Raw genomic sequence first — 21725 nt, 5'->3', positions numbered from 1 at the left:
AGTCACACACGCAGCCAAGCAGGACTAGAACTCCCAGGTGCGGGACTGGTATTTGTACAGAGCTACCAGGACACATAGTCCTTGGTAATGAGATGAATGATCACTATTTTTTAGATCATAATCTGTTCCCAACAAGAACACACACGTGCACACACCACACCACACCACACCACACACACACACACACACACACAGAGATTGGCAGTAAGTGCCACGCATCCAAGCAGTGGCCAGGGACAGTGTCTAGTCCAATTAGGGAGGCTAGTTTAGCTGACTTGTGTTTGTGTTTTGGCAGTCTAAAACATAGGTCCAGACCACGTCACCTCTAAGGACAGAGGAACTGAACAAGAGAACGAGTGAAAGTGTGCTGAATGAGTGGGATGTCCTCAGGTCATGTGATAATAGTCAAGGATGAACTGCATCTAGATCAACAGGACAGATTTAAATAGCAAACCTCTAAAAGTGCATTCCAACTTTAGGCTGTGTGCACAAACAAGACTAGTGACCAATGAAGACTACTGAATACAAGTTTAATCGACCCCTGCGTATGCACGCACACACGCCCCCATGAACACAGCTGAACACAGCTCCACAGAATTGTCCCTCTGTAATGAAGGGTGTAATGAGTAGAGTCTCTCTTCATGTGCGAATACAGTCTGAAAACATTGATGCTGCAGAATTCATCACAACAACACTCGAGGACAACACCTACAGCCAAGCGGGTCAATCGCTTCGGAGCCAAGATCTCTTCTTGCGCCACTGTGTGTGTGTGTCGGCAAAACAGGATTAGGTGTTGTTAGCTAACTAGTCAACCTCCTGCGAGTGTGTGTCTGAATGATCAGGGGGCGTGTCCGGATCCTCCTTCTCCTCCTCAGGCTGCAGATCCGATCCAGGGGGAATGTCCATCTCCGGCTCCTCCCCCCGGGCCGCCTGCTCTGGCTTCGGGGAAAGGGGCGTGTCCCTCTCGGCATCCTGGTCCTCTGGCTCGGTGGGCGTGGCCTGATCCGCTGTTGCCTCTTCTTCGAGGGTGGGGTCCGTGTCCACTGCCAACTCCTCCTCTTCCTCTTTTACCCTCGCCTCCTCCTCTTCCTCCTCCTCCTCTTCAGTGATGGCCACCCCAGGGCCCTGCAGTGGGCGTGCGGCGTGTGAGGCGTGCGCGGTGCAGGGGAGCAGGTGGGACGGGTCGGCGGGAGGAAGCAGGGTGAGGGACTCCACGCTGAGCTGGTCGGCACGGGCGTCCGTGAGCAGGGAGATGGTGGGCTGGGATGCGGGGGTGAGGCTGGGCGCCAGCGCCATGGAGGGGCCTGGGGGAGAGACGGGGACAGCACAACCGCTTAGCTCCTCACCCTCCCCACCGGAGGAGGAGGGCGGGGTGTGCTCCAGAAATGTCCCATCATCTGGGGAGAGCAGAAGGGGAGATGGTTAATCAGGGTTCATTTCTAGTTTGCCAGCAGCAACCAGTAACTCAGCACCAGTATCTGCTTACTGCAGCTGTGCTAGATGCCATCAGAAGTTGGGACACACCCAGTTACAGGGCTATTGTAAGCTCTATAGACTAGAACTAGGCAAGCATAATAATGGTCCACCAGCAGGCATGGGGCCAGGTAGGGCGGCAGCTAGGGGGATGAGTACAGGGGCATGTAAAGGGTCAGGTAGAGGGCCAGATAGAGGGCCAGACAGAGGGGCAGACAGAGGGCCAGGTAGAGGGGCAGATATAGGGACATTTAGAGGGGGATGTAGAGGGACAGTTAGAGGGGCAGACAGAGGGACAGTTAGAGGGCCAGGTAGAGGGCCAGACAGAGGGCCAGGTAGAGGGGCATGTAGAGGGGCAGACATAGGGACATTTAGAGTGGGATGTAGAGGGACAGTTAGAGGGGCAGACAGAGGGACAGTTAGAGGGCCAGGTAGAGGGCCAGGTAAAGGGGCAGACAGAGGGGCAGACAGAGGGGCATATAGAGGGCCAAGTAGAGGGGCAGACAGAGGGACAGTTTAAGGGGCATGTAGAGAGCCAGGTAGAGGGGCATGTAGAGGGCCAGGTAGAGGGGCAGACAGGGGGCGCGGCATGGAGAGGTCTGAGTAGGCATCCAGAACTTACAAAGACAAGGAGACCCCATGGTGGAACAGAGAAAGCATATTTATATTCCAACACAACACATTTGAATTTGTATTACAGACCTCCAGTCTTCAAACACACAGTTCATAGCTATGTAGCTTCGTACCTCCTGCCTTAGAGTGTGTATTCCTAACACTTGATACAACGGTCCAGGTAGAACCAGTTGATGAATGGAGGCATTGTTTTGTGTCCTCTTAGAATACAATGCTTTTAGGGAAATAGTAGAGACAGAGTGTGTGTGTAACTGGAACACTGAGAACCAGGGTTTTCACCTAGCGTGGTTTACTGCCACGTTGAGTGTCTTTAGAGTTTGTATGTGCTGGCAGGGGGATTGGTGTGTGTTACCTGTGAGGCTCTGGGCTGAGGAGGGTATGTGTGTGTGTGTGTGTGTTACCTGTGAGGCTCTGGGCTGAGGAGGGTATGTGTGTGTGTGTGTTACCTGTGAGGCTCTGGGCTGAGGAGGGTATGTGTGTGTGTGTGTGTGTGTTACCTGTGGGGCTCTGGGCTGAGGAGGGTATGTGTGTGTGTGTGTGTTACCTGTGGGGCTCTGGGCTGATATAGTGCTGGCAGTGACAGAATCACAGCGTCCTGTGCTGCCACTCCCACTGGAGGGGGGGGAGGGGGAAGACAGGGGAGAGGGGCTGTGCTGGGACACGCAGTGAGCCACCGCAAAACCTGAGACATGCAAACACACACACACAGAGCGGATACATTACTCAGACATGCAAAGGTCAGGGGTAAAACAAAAAGTGCACTAGTGCCTTTTGAGAGCAAAATGAAGAGGCTAGATCAATGTAGAAAACCTCTCCCCACTCCTGCCCCTGATTGGCTGTGAGGTTTGGGCATTAGGGGTGACCATTGCTTCCAGAACCAGCTGTACAGTTGCGAAGCACGGGTAAAATGCTGTGTCTTATCGGATCTGCACAAAATCACCCAGGTGACCCATTTTGGTTTCCAAAAGGTGAGTCTCACCATAAGGTGAGGAGTTTGCATGCCTGATTACTAAGAACAGCTAATCTTATCCACACCACAAAAGTCAAAGTTAAATGTGCACGCCTGTGTGCTTCTGAATAACATTGACAACCTTCCGTTCTCTGTAACAAGGGTGCATACTGTGGGAAGAGGCTGTTATATACACAAGGTGGTTTGTGAACACTTCATCTAGCATGCAGCTATGGCAAAGTAATACGTGTGTGTGTGTGTGTGTGTGTGTGTGTGTGTGTGCGCGTGATAGGGAGAGATTCTAAGGACATTTCATTATCTGGAATGAGGAAGTGATAACCAAAACAAGTTGGTTTCCTTCGTGGAGAAATTCATGTGAAGAGCATGGGCTATTCCTCTTAATCTGCCCTCGGCACAGTGAGCGTGTTCCCCTGTGCGTCTGCATGTCGACCGTACGCCACAAACTTCCTTTTGCTTATGTTGAGACTGAATCATGGACAAGGAACAAGGTTGGCGTTTTAATGGAAGCCTGTCCCACGCTGAGAAGCAACGGTTTAACCATGGTGCCGTGTCTCACTAAGAGCCAGGCTTTTACCATAAAATCCTGTCACACTGAGAAGCAGGAATTCTCCTGTCATGGCTTACGGCCGTGTGGAATCTCTTCCGAGAGGGGCTGCTAACAGCATGATCTATGGAAGCACCGAGAGGGATGCTGCCAACTGAGGATGCACCCTACCCCTTCATTTACAAACCGATAAGAGTACGAGTATTTCTATTTGTGTACTTGCCGATACCGAGTACTGATACTTCTTAGATTTGGTCTCCATGAAAGTGCAATTCATTTGGAGGCAGATTTATTTCATCCTCTGCCGATTATGAGCCTATAGTACAAAATTAACAGAAGCCTATCCCAAGTGAAAAATAAACAGAGCTTTCTGGTTTTAACAACAAAAAAAGCCTTCAAAAGAGACTCAGATGACTAATGTCATCACATTAGACACAATGCAAATATAACCAGATCAAGGCAATTCAATTTGCTGCATAGTTAACAACACAGTCTACTAGAGAGTCAGATGGCTAAGCGGTGAGGGAGTTGGGCTCGTAGGTTGCCGGATCGATTCCCCGCTGTGCAAAAATGACGTTGTGTCCTTGGGCAAGGCACTTCACCCTACTTGCTTCAGGGGGACTGTCCCTGTACTTACTGTAAGTCGCTCTGGATAAGAGCTAAATGACTAAATGTAAATGTACTTAACAAAGTGAACAGAACTATTACTGGATTAGCACATTAGCACATTTCAAAGGTAAGTGGAGAGCAAGGTGCTTGACCTGCTGCCAGGTAAACAGTTGAAGTGTGGCAAGATAAACAGTGAACACAAAACAACAACCAGGCCCGCAACAGTAATAACAGGAAGAATCAGCAACACACTATTTTGGCAAATGACTATCATACAATGTTGACACCTCTGAACTAGGCTATGCATTTTGGGGGAAAGTGAGAGGCAGACTTTTTTTGAACAGAATCATGGACAGCTTATTTATTATTACTCAAATGAAAATAGTATTCTTTTTATGTGCTTATCACAAACTTAAAGCACACATTTCAGTGAGTGTCCAATAACCTTCAAAGGGCATAATTACCTGTAAGAAAGGCTGCTGGGATCAGCCAATAGGAGACCGAATACGCTTTTCAGACTTTACATTTAGCTACAGATATTACATGACGCTTGGTCTTCTGCAGTAATACCTCACTATGTTTTCTTTTATGCTCGCAGTTAGCAATCTTTAATTTAGTGAAATGCGATGCCTTTATGATAAAAGTTAGTTGGTTGTTGTTCTTAGTCCTCGGATTGTTTAACCTTATTTCATTATGTAAAGTTTATAAATAGTTTATGTAGCGGTCGGAGAATTGTGTATACAACGCTGTGGAATGTTTAGTTTCGTTTTCGACAGTGGTCGGATTTTATTAATATAATGGCGTTGGTAATATATTATTTATGGTACCTATATTAAGCTGTGTGTGTGTGTGTGATAATTGTCTACGTTCTGTGTTGTTTTAGCAACACCACACTCACTCATTTAAGAAACGGAAAACTCGTGTCAGTTGTTTTACAGTAACAGACACCCTGGGAGCGAACACAACGCACCAACCAGCTATATAGTTATTTCATTTCTTAACTACATCACCATTGTCATAATATACAAAAAATAAACTTAAAAAAAATGGGTATCGTCTTTGCTATCGGGGTATTTTTACGAGTACGAGAGTATTGGTGCATCCTTACTGCCAACTTTCGATCCTTGTAGGCCTGTTACGTGAAGTAAAAATACCTGTTTCAACATAGAATCTATATAACAGCAGTCACGTGTGAACAGTTTTTCAACGCCGGTGTCACCACAGTCACGATCAGGCCTTCTCAGGGCTGTTTGTTCTTGTCATCGTATCCTGCCGTGTACCCTGCTGAAGTGACCCAGCTGAAGTGACCCCACTGCTGCACAGGGCGATTCATTGTGTCTCCACCCGCTAGTCCCGAGGGTCCCTTCTGTACACTGACCTGACAACACAGGTCCAATTACGCGTTTCCAAGAACAATGGTTTACGAACGCGTCCCACAAGTACAACTACAAGGCGTACCATATTGGAGGGGTGGGTGGGGCCGTCAGTTAAAACTGTCGCGAGTGCGGCCATTGTTGTGCAGCCTGTCTATTCAGCATGTATATCCGTGAACATACAACGCCCTTGGGGCCCTAGTCCCACAAGACGATCACAAGAGAACAACCTCCAGCACCGTCATGAGCCCTGGGCGTGCGGCAGACTCGGTTATCTCTCACACACACCAGTCTCCCCAGAGGGGAATGTTTCTGACGAGCCTGGTTTGCAGGATTCCAAACCCCACAATCTGATCTGTGTCCCTGTGTGTGTGTGTTACCTGGGACTTTGTCAACGGAGGCGAAGACCGATCTCTGTGCTGTGGGGTCGTTGGGCGCTCGACGCGATTGGTCGTAGAAGCGGAAGGGGAGGCCTCCGGCGGTGGCGTTTGCCGCGTGGCCGAGACCCAGGACGTCGGACGCAGAGGGCTGCACGGGCAGGTCCAGCAGAGCTGCGCACAAACACACGCGTTGGACACAGCTAGCCATAATAAACCTGACCTACCTTCCTTCGGGGGCGTCTTTTTTTGTTTACCTGTTTCATATCAGTTTATTCACGTTCGGGGGAAAAAAAAACAAAGAAAACTGCAAAAAAAAAAAAAAAAAAAAACGAAACGCTTCCCCGCGTCTCACCTGCGATCCTCTGCATCTTCATGCGGCGGGCCTGGATGCGGCCCTTGGCGAGGCGCTGCTTGGCGATGATGCAGCGGATGTGGTCGGCGAAGATGAAGTTGGCCTGCAGGATGGGGAGGGGCTTGGCGTGGGGGTTGGAGCTGGGCTTGTGGATGATGATGTTCAACGCCCGACTGTCATCCTCCACGCCCGACACCTGCATGTCCTGGAGAGGGGGACGAGGAGGGGGGAAGGAGGGGAACAGGAAGGAGGGAAGGAGGAGCGGGGGGAGCATCCACGTTTAGAAACGGTCACAGTACACAGGAGTTGGAGCTTGAACAGTCCTCCGACAGGCACGCACACTCTCTCCCATGTGTTATCCACACACAGACCCTCTCTCTCTCTCTCTCTCTCTCTTTTACCTGTAGCAAGCCAGCGAACTTCACCACTCCCCAGCCCAGGCGCTTGGTCTCGGGCTCCACCAGGCTCATCTGGTACACGTCCACAGCCAGAAAGCGCTGGGCCTGACCCCCCTCCTTACTGACCACCATGCAGGCGATCAGGTCACTGTTGTCTACACAACACAACCACAACATGATCATTACACAACCACAACATGATCATTACACAACCACAACATGATCATTACACAACCACAACACGACCATTACACAACTAAAACCAGTTTCAGATCATTGAGAAAAAAAAAGCAAAATTTCCCACTCGCGTATATTTTACAGTCTTTTTGTTTATTGTTGTTGCCAGGGACGAGGGGATCAACTGCGTTCTTAGAACATACATTTCCAAATATCTTCCACCTCAATTGTACCTGTGCATCTGTTTAAATATCTCCCCGACCACTCATTCACCCTATATTGTACCGACCATATCAACCACAACCACACAGACTGTCTGGTCCCTGTTCTTAACTGGAACCCAACCGCAGGGCAACCTTGCCAGTAGCAGGTGGTAGCCAAGGACACTAGAGGAGCAGCCGTGGGCTCCAGATGATCTGGACTCTTAACCATCATCATCACCACCACCACCATCACCACAACCACCACCACCATCACCATCACCACCACCACCACCACCACCATCACCACCACCACATCCATCACCACCACCACCACCACCACCACCACCACCACATCCATCACCACATCCATCACCACCACCCCCACCACCACCACCACCATCACCATCAACATCACCACATCCATCACCACCACCACCACCACCATCACCACATCCATCACCACCACCCCCACCACCATCACCACCACCATCACCACCATCACCATCAACATCACCACATCCATCACCACCACCACCACCACCACCACCACCACCACCACCACCACCACCACCACCACCACCACATCCATCACCACATCCATCACCACCATCACCACCATCACCACCATCACCATCAACATCACCACATCCATCACCACCACCACCAATACCACCACCATCATCACCACCACCACCACCACCATCACCACCATCACCATCACCACCACCATCACCACCATCATCACCACCACCACCACCACCACCACCACCACCACCACCACCATCATCACCACCACCATCATCACCACCACCATCATCATCACCACCATCATCATTACCATCCTCATCAGATCAAAGACAGCAGTGTTCATGAGGGACAAGGAGATACAGCTCCTACGCACATAACAGGATGACCTTTAGTCTACGGGTTGTGTGTGTGTGTGTGTGTAGAGTGGCCTGGTTTCTGGTGTCAGAGTCATTCTCTGCTGTGTTTCCTGAAGCCAGGTTCAGAGAAGGCACAGAATTAGAAGCAAACACACTACCCACACACACACAAGTGAGAATGTGTGATGAGATGTAGGTGGGCAAGACCGTCTAGTTGAATCATCTCTTACTAAATGAGGGGGAATGAAACACACACACACACACACACGTATCAATTTCCCTGTCTTACATCGAAGCTCGTTGGAGGAACTGGCTAGCTATAGAAACGCAGCACACACCTGATGTGAGCATTTAGCTGGAACACACACTGTAAAACCACAAACACTGACATGAAACGCCAGACTGATGAGGTGCTTCTGTTTTATTATAAACCCCTATTATAAATGATCAGCTTCTCTTTTCTCTGACACAGACAGACAGACAGACAGACAAGCAGACAGACAGACAGACAGACAGATGTGGACAGTCCCTCCTCCGACCACGCTCACATAACACTTACTTCTAGTTTTAGGGACTATTGATAGCCATCACCAGAGCAACCAATGATGACACACAAACATACTGGAACGGGCCCACAGACGCGGGCAATGGAAATCTTTCACTCATCTCGACACGACACCTTCTTCTTTCTAGAACAGATCAATCAGTGTACGCGCGTGTGTCAGACAGGGTCTGTGTGTGTGTGTGTGTGTGTGTCTTACTCAGGTCCAGGACGTCATCGGTCTTGATGAGGTCTTCGGGGCGAGTGAGGGGCAGCTGTGTCTCTGGTTCTCCTTGGAGCTGCAGGGAGAGCGCCCTCAGCATGAAGAACACACGGATGGCCTGTTGAGAGCGCGCACACACACACACACACACACACACACCATTCGAGTGTGGGGACAGAGGGGAGTGAGCATGAGTACGTTAGTATGAATTGTTGTCGTGTGTGTGTGTGTACACTGTGTGTGTGTGTATACACTGTGTGTGCGCACGCTTGCTCACCCGTCGTGTTTTCTCCACGTCCCCACAGGGCAGCCTCTTGACAAAGTCGATGCCAGTCAGCGGGGTCCCAGTAGGGGGCAGCAGAACGGAGGCGTCCATCATGAGGTACTCCACATTCAGGGGCTTACTCTACCAGGGCAACACACGCACAGGGGGCACATTCATACACACACTTTGGGTCGCTTGCTATACCTGCAATGCAGGAGTGTGCGCGTGTGCGTGCGTGCTAACCGTCATGCTCCTGTACTCGTCCTCAAACATGTCCAGAAAGATTTCCTCCCCCTACGAGATAGAAAGAGAGGAATATGGGGGGGGGGGGTTCAGAGCATGAGGGGGTGTAACTGACGGAAGGATGACAATGGAGGCGTAAGCTTGCGGACGTTAGGGGCGTACTGTAAGGCGCTCAACCACGGTGCAATCCTGCGTTCGACCGGCTGAAACGTGGATTACGGGAGCGTGTGAAAACATCCGTTTCCTGGCTGCTACCGCTCAGACAAACGGCAGAGTCGGTGCTGTATCGCTAGGCACTAGAATGTGAACGCGAGCACTCTCACAAGGCTTTCATTGGAGGACTGCAACAACCTTTCAGATGGGAATCATGCAGATGGTGCCCGGGTGTGAAAATAAACACACACACATTGATGTTTATGCGTTCATGCGATTGGAGAGTTCGCTATTTGGTCGATGTATTGATACAGACCACTGGGATGTTACACGATCAACAGAAATATGCAAATGTGTCTAAGATGAGAAATGTGTGTGTGGAGCCACACACACCTTGTAGAAACGCCGTAGCAGATGCAGACTCTCTTCTCTTGCACCCTGAAACCAGACCAAACGTGTAAATCAGAGTAGTACATTGTGCATTTCTCTCACACACATGCTTGTATTGCTTTTCTTGTGGGTGGGCTCACAATTCAGTCCCATTCAAAATCCTGCTTTCCCCACATTCAACCTTACCATAACCCAAATATGTACATACAAACCTGACCTGAACCCTAAAACGATCCCTCACTCTGAACCATCCCTTACTATAATTGGAACCTTAACATTAATTCAAACTCCAACCTCCATAAAATAGCGCTTGAACTTGTGAAAGCAAAGAACATGTCCCCGCAAGCGGACATGTTCCTTGTCCCACTGTTCCTGATGGCTGTGACCGAGTCCTGAGAAGCACTGCTTTGTTGTCACGGTTTCGAGAAGCATGACCGTGTTCTGAGCAGCCTCACATTGGAAGAATGCAAGTCCAGTCCTTAAGAACACAAGTCCAGTCCTTAAGAACACAAGCCCAGTCCTTAAGAACACAAGCCCCGCTCCGCACACACAGGAGTCAACCATGCGTGAGTGAAGAGGCACCCCCTGCTTTGACTGTGCAGTAACACTGGGTGGAGTAGTCATACTAGAAAAACCCTGTAAAAACCAGTAGGACAACTAGTAGTGGGGGGGGGGTCTGCTCACCTCCAGACAGGCCAGGTGAACGTCCTTGATTATGCAGTGAGAACCTGACAGGACGGACTGCTTCAGCAGCAGACAGCTCAACTCTAGAGTGGCCAGACGCACCTTACCGTCTGCACACACACACACACGTACACACACACACACACGTACACACACACACGTTGAGATAGATTAGTATGTATAAGCACGAGTGTAGAGATTTGCTTAAAAACAGGTTGTGAACAGGTATAATGTATGATACTGTGTGTGTGTGTTACCTGGCTGCGCGGCCTGGTTCATCACTCGTATGAGTCTCTCCACCAACACCAGGCTGTAGGAGCTTCTCTCCTGGTCAGGCACTGGCAACTGTAACCTCTCCAGAAGGTCCCGGTTTATACCTGGACACACACACACACACACACACACACACACACAGGGCCATAATGCACAATTGGAAATGGTTTCAGGCCCCTCTCTTTGTTGTCCTTCACGGAGTGTGACTCGTTGACATGTGTGCCTGCGCGTCAGGAGAGAGAGAGAGAATCCATACACACCTTTGCTGTGGGACACGGCGTAGAGCAGGCAGAGGACAAACAGAGCGTGGTAGTCATCGGTCGTACAGTCTAGAGCACTGTACACCATGTCCAGGAAGGGCCTACACACACACAATACCTGTTTAGGACACATCTTTGGTTGTGTGTGCGTGTGTACCTGCTCCTCTGTGTGTGTGTGTGTGTGTGTGTGTGTGTACCTGCTCCTCTGTGTGTGTGTGTGTGTGTACCTGCTCCTCTGTGTGTGTGTGTGTGTGTGTGTGTGTGTACCTGCTCCTCTGTGTGTGTGTGTGTGTGTGTGTGTACCTGCTCCTCTGTGTGTGTGTGTGTGTGTGTGTGTACCTGCTCCTCTGTGTGTGTGTGTGTGTGTGTGTGTGTGTGTGTGTGTGTACCTGCTCCTCTGTGTGTGTGTGTGTGTGTGTACCTGCTCCTCTGTGTGTGTGTGTGTGTGTGTGTGTGTGTGTGTACCTGCTCCTCTGTGTGCGGGCAGCAGCTGCCGTCTTCTCCTCATCAGTGATGTTCTGCTCCGTCAGCTCAGACAGCTTACACTTGTCCATCACCACCATCTCAATCTCTGCACACACGCACACACACACACGATCCAAATTCAGACTGAAACAACATCCCAACTGGCACCAAATGTATCGTTGGAATACAGCACACAGCACTAGAATGTTTGGAGCGCAGCCTTCATGCTGGGACACGTCTTAATAGTCTGCGGTAGTTCCCCCCCTCCATCTCCTTGCTGTCATCTATTCAGAACCCTCGGATCAGTCCTGGGAGAAGGAGGAGAGGAACCCTCTGCAGACTATCGAGATGAACCCAGTCTCACACACACACGCACGCGCACACACACACACACACAGGAGAGTGAGAGACAGGCGGAGAGGTGAGGAGCACATGAATGGAGTCACGGTGGAGACCTTGACAGTGGTTAAGCTGTCACCATGGAGATTGTGACAGGGACAGCCGGTCACCATGGAGATTGGAGGAGTGAGGAGGTGTCACGGGGGGGGGGGGGGGAAGCGGCCCAGGGAAAGGCCCGGTCTCCAAACTCTCTGAACGCACACACCCTTTCTGGGCACATGCACACTGTTAATCTGGCCTCAGTTTTCATTGTTTCCCCACGCATTCACAGTTAAACGAATACGGCTGACAACATAAGGGACATAGTCCACCGAATACACAGTGTTTGTGTGTGCACGTGTCTCTCAACCAGTTTGGAGGGGCGGGGCCGATGCCAGGGCTGCTGGGTGAAAATAAATAAGTGGGTGATGGGGCGGTTTGGATGATGGATACACTCCGGTGTGACACACAAACACTCCTCTTACGCAAACACTCCCACTCACCTTCTGTCTCCCCACTCGTCCTGCCTCCCTTAGAGCACCCGCCCTCACTACCTTTACTCTTCTCTCTCTCCCTCTCTCGCTCCCCGCCGCCGCCGTCCTCCCAGCCCTCCTCTCCTGGCCCCGGCCTGTCCTCCTCCTCCTCCTCGCCCAGGTTCTTGTAGTTGGGCCGCTTCTGCGCTCGCTTGCGTCCCCGGTGGCGAGACATCTCCAGCGAGCGCTCCAGAGACTCGGGGGGTTTGGTGAAGCGACGCACGCCTGCGCTGTTCTGGAGAGAGTGAAAGGACAACCAGTGTGAAACACAGAATGAAACCGAAGGCCTAGAACTAGATTCTAGGAAGGAAGGCTCTTCTCTAAACAATCCAGTCTTGAGATAGGAATGTGTAATGTTTGACTGCAAATAGTAAAAAAATGTCAGTACCGAAACAAAAATTAAAGGATTATCTTATCTCATAAATTTGACCCCAGACTGTCTCTTTCCTTGGGCAAGGCACTTCACCCTACTTGCCTCGGGGGAATGTCCCTGTACTTACTGTAAGTCGCTCTGGATAAGAGCATCTGCTAAATGACTAAATGTAAATGTTAAGTAGTCTGAATGTATTGAACTACTTCTTCAAAGTAACTTTAGTCAAAATATTTTTCTCTGAAGAGTAGCTTTTCGTCTTCTATTTGTGGTAATAGAGTTAACAGTTAACACAATTTTCATGTTAACTTTCCCCCACCCTGTGATAGAGTGTGTGTCTGTCATTTGGAATAATAGTAGAATGATTCATTAATTCTTATTTCCTTTATGAGAACTGCCACACACACTGTCTTCATTCATTCCTTGTACTTCCTTCTGAGAACTCAGCGTTCAGAGTGGGGAACTCTGGACTCTTCAAAGTAAAAGGTCCATTGTCCTTCTGTCAACCACAGCCCCAACAATGACAAATCCTTGATTAAACTACAAGCCACACACACACACACACACACACAACTGAAACTGTAGTTGTGACCCGCTTATTCAAAACAGTGACAGGAAAAGCGCCGTTTCTCAGCAACGCGTCTCTCACTTCCCTCTCACACCCCGTGCATTATGGGAGCTGTATGCCGGGAGGGACAGATGCTGAGTGGCTGTGCCTCGAGAAAAGCATGCCGAGAGCTCCATCTGCACAGGGTTACCCGTGCACCGTTTCAGGCATGTGGTGTACCTGTTTGTGTCAGTGGGAGTCAGTGCACCTGGTTGCCAGCTGCAGAGAGATCTCTGGTTAACCGCCGCTCGCTCTGCCGCGCTTTGACGTGATGAGAAATGAATGGAGGTCAGGGACAGACACCTCGGTGCGCGCACACGTCGAAGTCAAAGTTGTTCTTTGCAAACGCCACGCGCGTGGCTGTCGAGAGGCAGGCTTGCGCGCGCGCTCATACGCGCACGCACGCAAAAAGCTTCCAGGAAGGGAATTGGGGTTAGACGATAAACCTCTGTGTTCCATACGACCTCGTTTCCTCCCACATCATCAGCAAAGCAGGAAGTGCCCTTTGACCTTGTGTCCCAACAGTAAAAACAGAACCCACACCACATTTGTTTACTCTCTGTGTGTGTGTGTGTGTGTGTATTTTACGCTGCACCACATTCACACTGTAAACTACTACCCAGAAGCCTGCAGAGAGATCAGATCTGGGCTGATGAGTGCTGAGAAAAACCACAAGGACGTGCTTCTGCTTCTCCGAAAACACTACCACCCATACCTGACCCAACCAGCTGCTCTGCCGCTGGTGTGGCACGTGTGTGCGCGCGCATGCGTGGGGGGGGGGGGCACTTGCTTCTTGATTGATTTTTCACAGCGTGCTGCCCTGAATGACATGGTCTAGTATGCAACCCTGGTTTCCACCCACGCACGTCTGACAGGCATAGGCACTACTCTCGTCCTGTCAGACACACACACACGTGCGTGTCTCACCATGCTCTTTTGTGTGTTCTGTCCGCTCTGTGAGGAGAAGACTGACAGATCTCCGTTGAGGATGACATCTGCCAGGGAGTGGACCAGAGGCTGGTAGTGGATGATCAGGAACACCTGGAACACACACAACACCACGCACACACACACACTGTATGAAGACTGAGACAGACTAGGTAATCTGCAGGTGTGAATCCAGGTGTGTGTGTGTACGTGTGTGTGTGTGTGTCTAGCAGCCTACCTGAGAGAGCAGGTTGAGGGACACTTGGGGGTTGATCTTCCTGTCGTCTGACTGAAACATACACACACACACACACATCCACATGAGGGGATGTTTGGCTACCCACCATCCACACACACACACACACACACACACACACAGATACACAGACAGACAAACACAGACAGACACACAGACAGACAGATACACAGACAGACAGATGCACAGATTGAGACACACACTTACTTGTAGACAGGCACACACACTTATACACACACACACACACACAGAGCGCCGCATACCGTCCCGGGGCTAACCAGTGAGTAGACGTAGAGCGGCAGGAAGAGGCGGTTGAGCAGGTGGTCGGTCAGGACGTCGTTGAGGAACTCACAGTTGATGGTGAGGATGTCGTTGAGGTAGTGGAGGTGATCCAGGTGCTCTGCCACCAGATCGCTCAGCCTCCCCCTGTTCCTGTGTCTGGACGGGGGACGGAGGGGAACGGGGTTTAGAGGAGAGAGAAGAGGGGGGTGAAGGGAAGAAGAATATACATTTCATTTGTCATGGATTGTGGCAGAAATGGCCAGGGTAAGTCGACCAGCAGTGAGACAAAACTAGACTACGTCTGACACCTAGTGGCCACACGAGGTAATGACTGGTGTCAACTTGCACACAAATATTTTTCTGACGAGTAACCTAAAGACCGCCAAAAGACAGCCAGCCAGAGTCAGAAAAACAGCCAACCAGCCCCCCAGATGTACAGCCAGCCAGCCAGCCAGCCAGCCAGCGCTCTTACTCTTCGTCTGTCTGGACACACTTGTCCAGCTCGATCACGTGGCTGCCAATGAACCAGACCAGGTTACTGAAGTAGGGCACCGCCGTCTTGTCCCGGATGTAGTGCAGCATGTGCTGGTTGTCCACTGGGGTCAGGGGGGAGAGGCCGTGTTACCATGGTTACACATACACACAGACACAGTTACACAGTCAAGATCACTCTCAATACCACACATTCCAGTGTAGGATTTAAATAAATGATCAAAATGTGAAGCCCGCTCAAGCTATTTAACAATAATAATAAAAATAATTTAAAAGACTGTGTGGGAAGTATCTCATCAGGCTAAAGACTCAAACCACAAAATCAATCCATGAAAAAAACATTAAAGTTAACTGTTCTATGCATTGCTCCCTCGTTCCAGTGTTGCATTATTGATGGTGTAGCCTAGCACAGGTTAGAGAGAGAGGGAGGTAGCAGTAAAGTGGGGCCTGAGTGGGAGTAGGGCAAAGAAGCTAGCTCCAGGCTAACAGCTAGCTCAGGTGGTTGCGGGCGAGAGAGAGCGAGAGAGAGAGAGCTAGAGCAAAAGAGAGAGAGAGAGAGAGAGAGAGAAAGAGAGAGAGCTAGAGCGAAGAGAGAAAGAGAGAGCTAGAGAGAGAGGTTGAGGCTGGGTTACCACAACAGGACAGTTGGCTCTAAAGGGGACAAGAAACCCAGGACGTGTACAGTTCTATTCTTGCACTGGCCTCCTTGTTTCCTTCCTGTTTACTTCGAAATACACTGAAACCACACTTTGTTGCCGCTCAAGGGTTGGGCAGGAGGTGTGTCAGTATGCGTGCCACTGAGTAAGGAACGTCTGTGTGCGTGTCAGGAACAGGTCAGGTGTGAAGACAGGAAGGCTACAGTTGGCCCCTAGACTGGCTGCCAGCCCAACTGCTCCCCGCCCACAAAAAAATTTGGTCGGGAAGTTGGGTCTGGAGGGTCTCGTATTGGGAACAACTACATAAAACCGGGATCTGGGCGGACCAATGAAATTGCCAGGGCGGGCTTTATACGATGATGGACAGATGATCAACAGTAATGTAATCAACAACGTCACGAAAGAGCCCTTGAGTTGAATTTGTTTTCAACAAACAACATATTACTTTGCTCTGATTGGTTGTAGGTCTATCCAATTGAGCGAAGAGGCATTGGTCTTACGAGTTCGGTTGAAACACGTCCCATAGTCACAGCCCAACGGGGAGTTTTCAGACTCATATTCTGACTAGGACTATGAGCATGACAACGTCAGGCTAGTTAGCCCCCTGACAGCAGGAACAAAAAGCTCAGATGCAGGCATTCCAATGGACAAGATGTCAGATCCGAGATTTGATCATGAGTCAGGATAGCATTATGTGACGGGAACATAGGGAGGCATGCCAGGCTGTCTGCATGTAGGTAGGCAGCAAGAAATGCTAGACAAATCAACTGGATATGAACGATAACATCTGTTTTGATATCCACCATTCTTAGGGTATGCTAAACACATCAAATAGAGCAGATGAGCCCATACTGGGAAGTGTGAATGGGACCAACTTACATGAGACTGTAGTTAGGCAGATGGGGAGCGCAGAGGGGGGAGGGGGGTGGATGGGAGGAGGGAGAAAGACAGAGAAACGGAGGGACACAGGAAGAAAGAGAGAAGGAGAGAGAATAGGGTGAGCAGGGAGGGCAGAAGAGAGGGGTTGGGGAGAACAGACAAAGGGTTAATGTGAGTAAGGGACTGCTGCGGGTGGGGGGTGGCGGGGGGTGGGGGCTAGACCCCTCGAGGCATCTACACACACCCATGACCAACCCTGCACAGTAGCATACCCCACACACACACACACACCTCAACAGTCAGGTCAACACACAGTACTAGCATACATCCATATGGCTAGCATCACAGAATGTTCAATAACCCCAAATCGTTTGATACATACACTCTCCAGCTCACATATGCAATGTTACGTAAGCATCTTTAGTTAAGAGCAGGGAGTCACACTAACGTCCATGCGTGATACACATGCAGGGTAGGATGGATAGACAGACAGCTAGGAAGACAACCGTTCTCCTTAGGCCCCTGTCGTGTGTGAAGATCGCTGGAATGTCGAGCACCTAGGACGCGTGTTAGTCCCAGGAGAAGGCAGGTGGACAGACACCTGTGCACCTGCAGGCCCAAGCCCCCTGACCAGCCCTCGCTCCCAGCCCGTCGCCCAACCCAGTCCCGAACCTGCACCCCCACCCAACCCCGTCTAGTCCAGACTCCCAGCTCCCCAGTCCCAGAGAGCCCCCCCCCCCGGCCAAACACCCATTGTGCACAAGCCAGCCTTACAGCCGAGGGCAAGAGGAGAAAGAAGGAATGCTGGCGGGCGAAAGCTGTGAGTTGGAGTGTGCTTGTTTGTGTGCTTGTTTGTGTCGTCAACGGCGTTACCTTGTTAGCCATGCTCATGCATCGTGGGCAGTTTAGAGTTCGAGCCGGCACCAGGAAGAAGGAAAGGAGAAGCAGCAAAGAGAGGGCTCGGAGCGTCTACGGGGCATGTGTGTGGATCTGGGCGCGCGTGTGACACATACCTTTGTAGACGTTGAGTGTGATGGTGCGGACTGCGATGCGGACCATACTCTCTGGGTGGTTGAAAAACTTAATGGCTTCGGTGTACAGGGCAAAGTCATTAGTGTGCTGTGTGTGGGAGACAGAGAGGGGGCGCCGGTGAGCAGAGCACAGCACTGCGCCACAGAGGCCACACAACCACAGAGAGAGAGAGAGAGAGAGAGAGCGGCTACTGGGGATAGACCCGCTGGTGAAAACTAGTATTCTACTTCTAAGAGAAACCTAAAGAGAACAATACTCTAATAAACAGCATTGAACTTGACAAGTTAAATACACTCACTATGGTTAGATTGAGAATAAATACCTAGCCTCCAACTAGATCCCAAATAGTCTCAAAACAACTTATATTTGTTCATTTAGTGTAAGATCTATTTGTTTAATATCTACATTGTTGTAGAACTTTCCTGATACACTAGCATTGCGGTAGTAACTAGGCCTAGTTTACCTACTGTAGGCCTTCTAGACAAGAGCAAGTGAGTAGGCCTAGTTCACCTTTACAGAGCAGGTGAACAGCGAGAAGGTGGAGAAGCTCTACTCACCTAATACACACTGAGACTAAGACTTCTCCAGTGCCAGACTACACCTGCTCAGGCTCATAGGTGAACAGCTGCTGGCTTATCTCATGCCTGATGATGGGAACAGTGGAGGCATTCAGCACTAGCTGAGACACTACAGAACCACGCCGGGAATCCAGGACTGCTGCAGCCTCCCTGCATCACTGAACCAACCTGGTCTAAACCTGCTCCTCTCCTCCCACACAGCGATGACCTTGGACAACTCTACTGGTAGTCCAACTACTGAAGTTCTCTCTTTCAGGAAAAGACGACTAGGCTATCGCTTAGTGCTAAAGCTACCTGCTGATCACACGGTGGTGGTCAACGACTGATTACAGTTCGATGTTAGCTCAAGATCTCTCTCTGAGCCATTTTGTCCCTCTAAGCAGGCAATTTTTCATTCCCCGAGACCTCCAGCCAATCAGAGACAGTTCACAGGTCAGCCAGAGGTCACAGCGAACAAGAAATGACAGGTTGCTACCATCTACAGTACACCAATAACTTTCCCCCTTACACAGAAGCCAACAGCAGGCCTATGCTGCTGATAGACCAGCTGTGTTATTGTGATTGAGCACTGGCCTGAGGAACAAAGGAATTAACAGAGGTTCAACAAGGGAGGGGGAGTGGCTACGACCAGGGTACCTGGACAGGAAGTCACAGTTTGACACAGGAAGTCTACACCACTAAAGCCAAAGACACTAGCAACAACGTATAAACAGGATGCTGTGTGGTTACTGTTCAACTGCACATTCATAATACCCGGGAGAAAGGAGGCATGGTAGATAGGGTTATATAAAAGTCAAATGCCACAGCTCAGAACAGAAACCAAGGCTTAGGGGACACATGTATACAAAGTACAGCAAAGTACAGCACACTCAGCAACTTGAGTAGGGTTAACCAGTACAGAGTGTAATGCATGAAGTCACTTTACATTCCTGGCTTTTATTGTAAAAGAGCTTCTCTATTCTACCTCCAACTTTGCTCTTCCCTCTAGTACGCACCATTTCTCCAAAATTTCTAACAAACCTTTTCACTACATATATTTACTACTACACATCTATGTTGGGATTAAATAAACACCTCCCCTCTACCGCAGTTATTTCCATACCTCCTTCCCTGGTCTTACCTCATTGTAGAAGAAGTGGACCGTGTGGTTGTTGAGCTTGAGGGACAGGGTTTTCAGAAAGGAGATGTAATAAGCCATGATCTCCTCGTCAGAGAAGTCAAACTTGTGAACGATGATGGAGTTGACATGGTTGTTAGACAGGAGGTAATCTAGAGGGTACATTGTGAGGAAAATAAGGACGCAATCTTACAAACGTACGGACTCAGTCTAACAAAGTTAGGAGTTGTCTGAATAGTTGAGACAAAGTCATACTGTATAAATTGATCCTATTCACCAGTTGGATAGAACCTTGTTGCTTTCCTGAACATACGGTCTCCTAGCCCAGGTAAAGTAAGCAGCGAGTGTTACTCACAGAGCGACGTCTCATGGCTGATGTTTTCAAACAGGATGTTGAGCGTTTGCAGGAGCTGGACGCACACGTAGCGCCCGGACTTCTGACGCAGGATGTTCAGGAAGAAGGCGAACATGTTCTTCTCCAGGAAGAAGCTTGAACACAAAGAAGCAGACGTTCTGAACAACTGACAACGCTACGGCAATGATCAACATCCAAATCAATCCAACAAATGATTCAGTCAAATGTATCACCCAATGGAATATGGTAAGTGTGGTCGTCTGTCAACAAACACAGGGGTCAACAGTCCGACTGGACCAGTGGTATAGAATCAGAAGACACATCAGGGGCCCAAAAACTGGCCTCAGCACACCCGATCAACTTTAACTTTAAGTGAATTTAAGAGACCAAAAAGATTGAAGGCCTTACTCGAAAACAGAGCTGTCATTCTGGTCTCCCCATATGAGAATCTCAGTGATGGATCGAATGGTCTCCACCAAGAGGTTCCTGTTGCTGTCTGTCACTGTTGTGTTCTTTGTCAGGACATGGTACATATACCTGAAGGAGGAAGGAAGAGGAGGGAGAGGAGAAATAGACAGTGACAACAAGCTCTTTTCTAGCCTTTAGTTTCACTCTTTCATCCAAAGCAATTTATTACAGTATGTGTACGTTGCCTAAAGTAAGTGAATCAACCTTATATCCCTTTCTTACTAGATACAGGAGCCTTGCACAAAACCATGACTGCAGCAGCGACAAATATCCAAATATCGCCGGATAAAGTGAAACTGTGGAAACGTGCAGGTCGGTAGAGGGTGAGCTCTGCTGATTTTAATTGAACTAATTTGCTATGTAGCATTGTTACGATTACAATCATTTCAGTGCACCACTGAGCTAGAAACTTTTTTAACTACCTCGTATTGGACTGAAAAATAATATTGTTTCTGCAAAAAGTTGTGAAGCCAACTGAAAAGTGTCAATCAGCTGTTAATAATAATGCTGCAATGATCACAATCCTTGACAGGCTTAAGAACAACTCACACTGCAGCGTCTTCCGACAACAAGTCCTGGCAACTCTAGCTGGTACATACTGTAGAAGCTATGTTAGCTACTGTACTTGATGCATCGTTACTAGCAAATGCTGTATGACATAGCTAGCTAGCTAGCTACAGTAGTAGCTACATGAATGATCATGACTTCTGCATAAAAGTGGACATTGACTAGAAGCTAATAGGTTAATTAACAGTAAACAGCTTCGCTTTTACATACGCTGTATGTTAGCCGGATGGTCAGGAACGCTGACAGCGTACACTGACAAGTAACAACGACAACGGACCAGCAACCTTCGCCATCATGCCAGCTACTTACTTCAAATGGTCCAACGAGTGAATGTTTTTAGACTTCCCCTGTCCTCCAACCCAGCTCCTTGATCGACCAAACATGGTTGCAGAGATGTGAATGCTTCCGACTGTCAGGTTGTTTTGCTGGTATCCCGATCAATCCATAGCATTAGCACCCCACTCCCCCGTACAACGATGATGTGTTGACAAGGTAGATAGCTAATGACGACGATAGCTGTTAGCTAAGGAACGTTTGCTTGCTAAATTAGGTAAATTACGTAACAGGTTTAAAGGATGTAGTTCGGGACTTGCCGTTTTCTCTTCACTATACGGGTGTACAATGTCATGCTACACCGTCTGAAAAAACTACAAGTCTCATTGCCCTTTCCGTTAAACGATCAGAGAACACGTCATGACGTGTAATATCTGCGACTGTTTGTGCATGGGGCGGATG

The 21725-nt window shown here is 49.4% G+C and overlaps 1 protein-coding gene across 4 annotated transcripts; it reads right to left on the bottom strand.

Annotated features, from left to right (window-relative positions):
- Positions 1-513: 513 nt before the first annotated feature.
- Positions 514-21672, bottom strand: clec16a (C-type lectin domain containing 16A). 4 transcript variants are annotated; one of them, XM_084676910.1, is made up of 23 exons: positions 21300-21672; positions 20364-20492; positions 19956-20089; positions 19604-19752; positions 17887-17992; positions 15319-15442; positions 14828-15002; positions 14547-14597; positions 14309-14422; positions 12375-12639; positions 11494-11599; positions 11029-11129; positions 10753-10872; positions 10496-10605; positions 9815-9859; positions 9269-9319; positions 9038-9166; positions 8758-8878; positions 6736-6887; positions 6335-6539; positions 5983-6153; positions 2651-2788; positions 514-1304 (listed from the first exon to the last, which is right to left on the bottom strand). In XM_084676910.1, the coding sequence occupies exons 1-23, from the start codon at positions 21371-21373 to the stop codon at positions 805-807; spliced, it is 3270 nt and encodes a 1089-aa protein (XP_084533036.1). In that variant the 5' UTR covers positions 21374-21672; the 3' UTR covers positions 514-804. The 4 variants fall into 4 exon arrangements, with proteins under 4 accessions (XP_084533036.1, XP_084533034.1, XP_084533035.1 ...); XM_084676908.1 differs by having other exon boundaries at positions 514-1397; positions 21300-21671; XM_084676909.1 differs by having other exon boundaries at positions 514-1397; positions 12426-12639; positions 21300-21671.
- Between the last annotated feature and the right edge of the window lie 53 nt (positions 21673-21725).

This window comes from Hypomesus nipponensis, chromosome 17 (genome assembly GCF_054491055.1).
Source record: "Hypomesus nipponensis isolate SF chromosome 17, ASM5449105v1, whole genome shotgun sequence".
NCBI lineage: Eukaryota > Metazoa > Chordata > Actinopteri > Osmeriformes > Osmeridae > Hypomesus > Hypomesus nipponensis.
Note: the sequence above shows the minus strand (reverse complement) of the source record. Positions and strands in the feature narration are given on the sequence as shown.

Excerpts from the sequence above, each read along its gene's own strand:
- clec16a (XM_084676908.1), bottom strand. The coding sequence starts at position 21,373 with ATGTTTGGTCGATCAAGGAGCTGGGTTGGAGGACAGGGGAAGTCTAAA. Across the intron at positions 12,640-14,308 it reads AGAACACACAAAAGAGCATG|AACAGCGCAGGCGTGCGTCG; the intron begins GTGAGACACGCA and ends CACTCTCTCCAG. Across the intron at positions 9,320-9,814 it reads TGCTACGGCGTTTCTACAAG|GGGGAGGAAATCTTTCTGGA; the intron begins GTGTGTGTGGCT and ends TCTATCTCGTAG.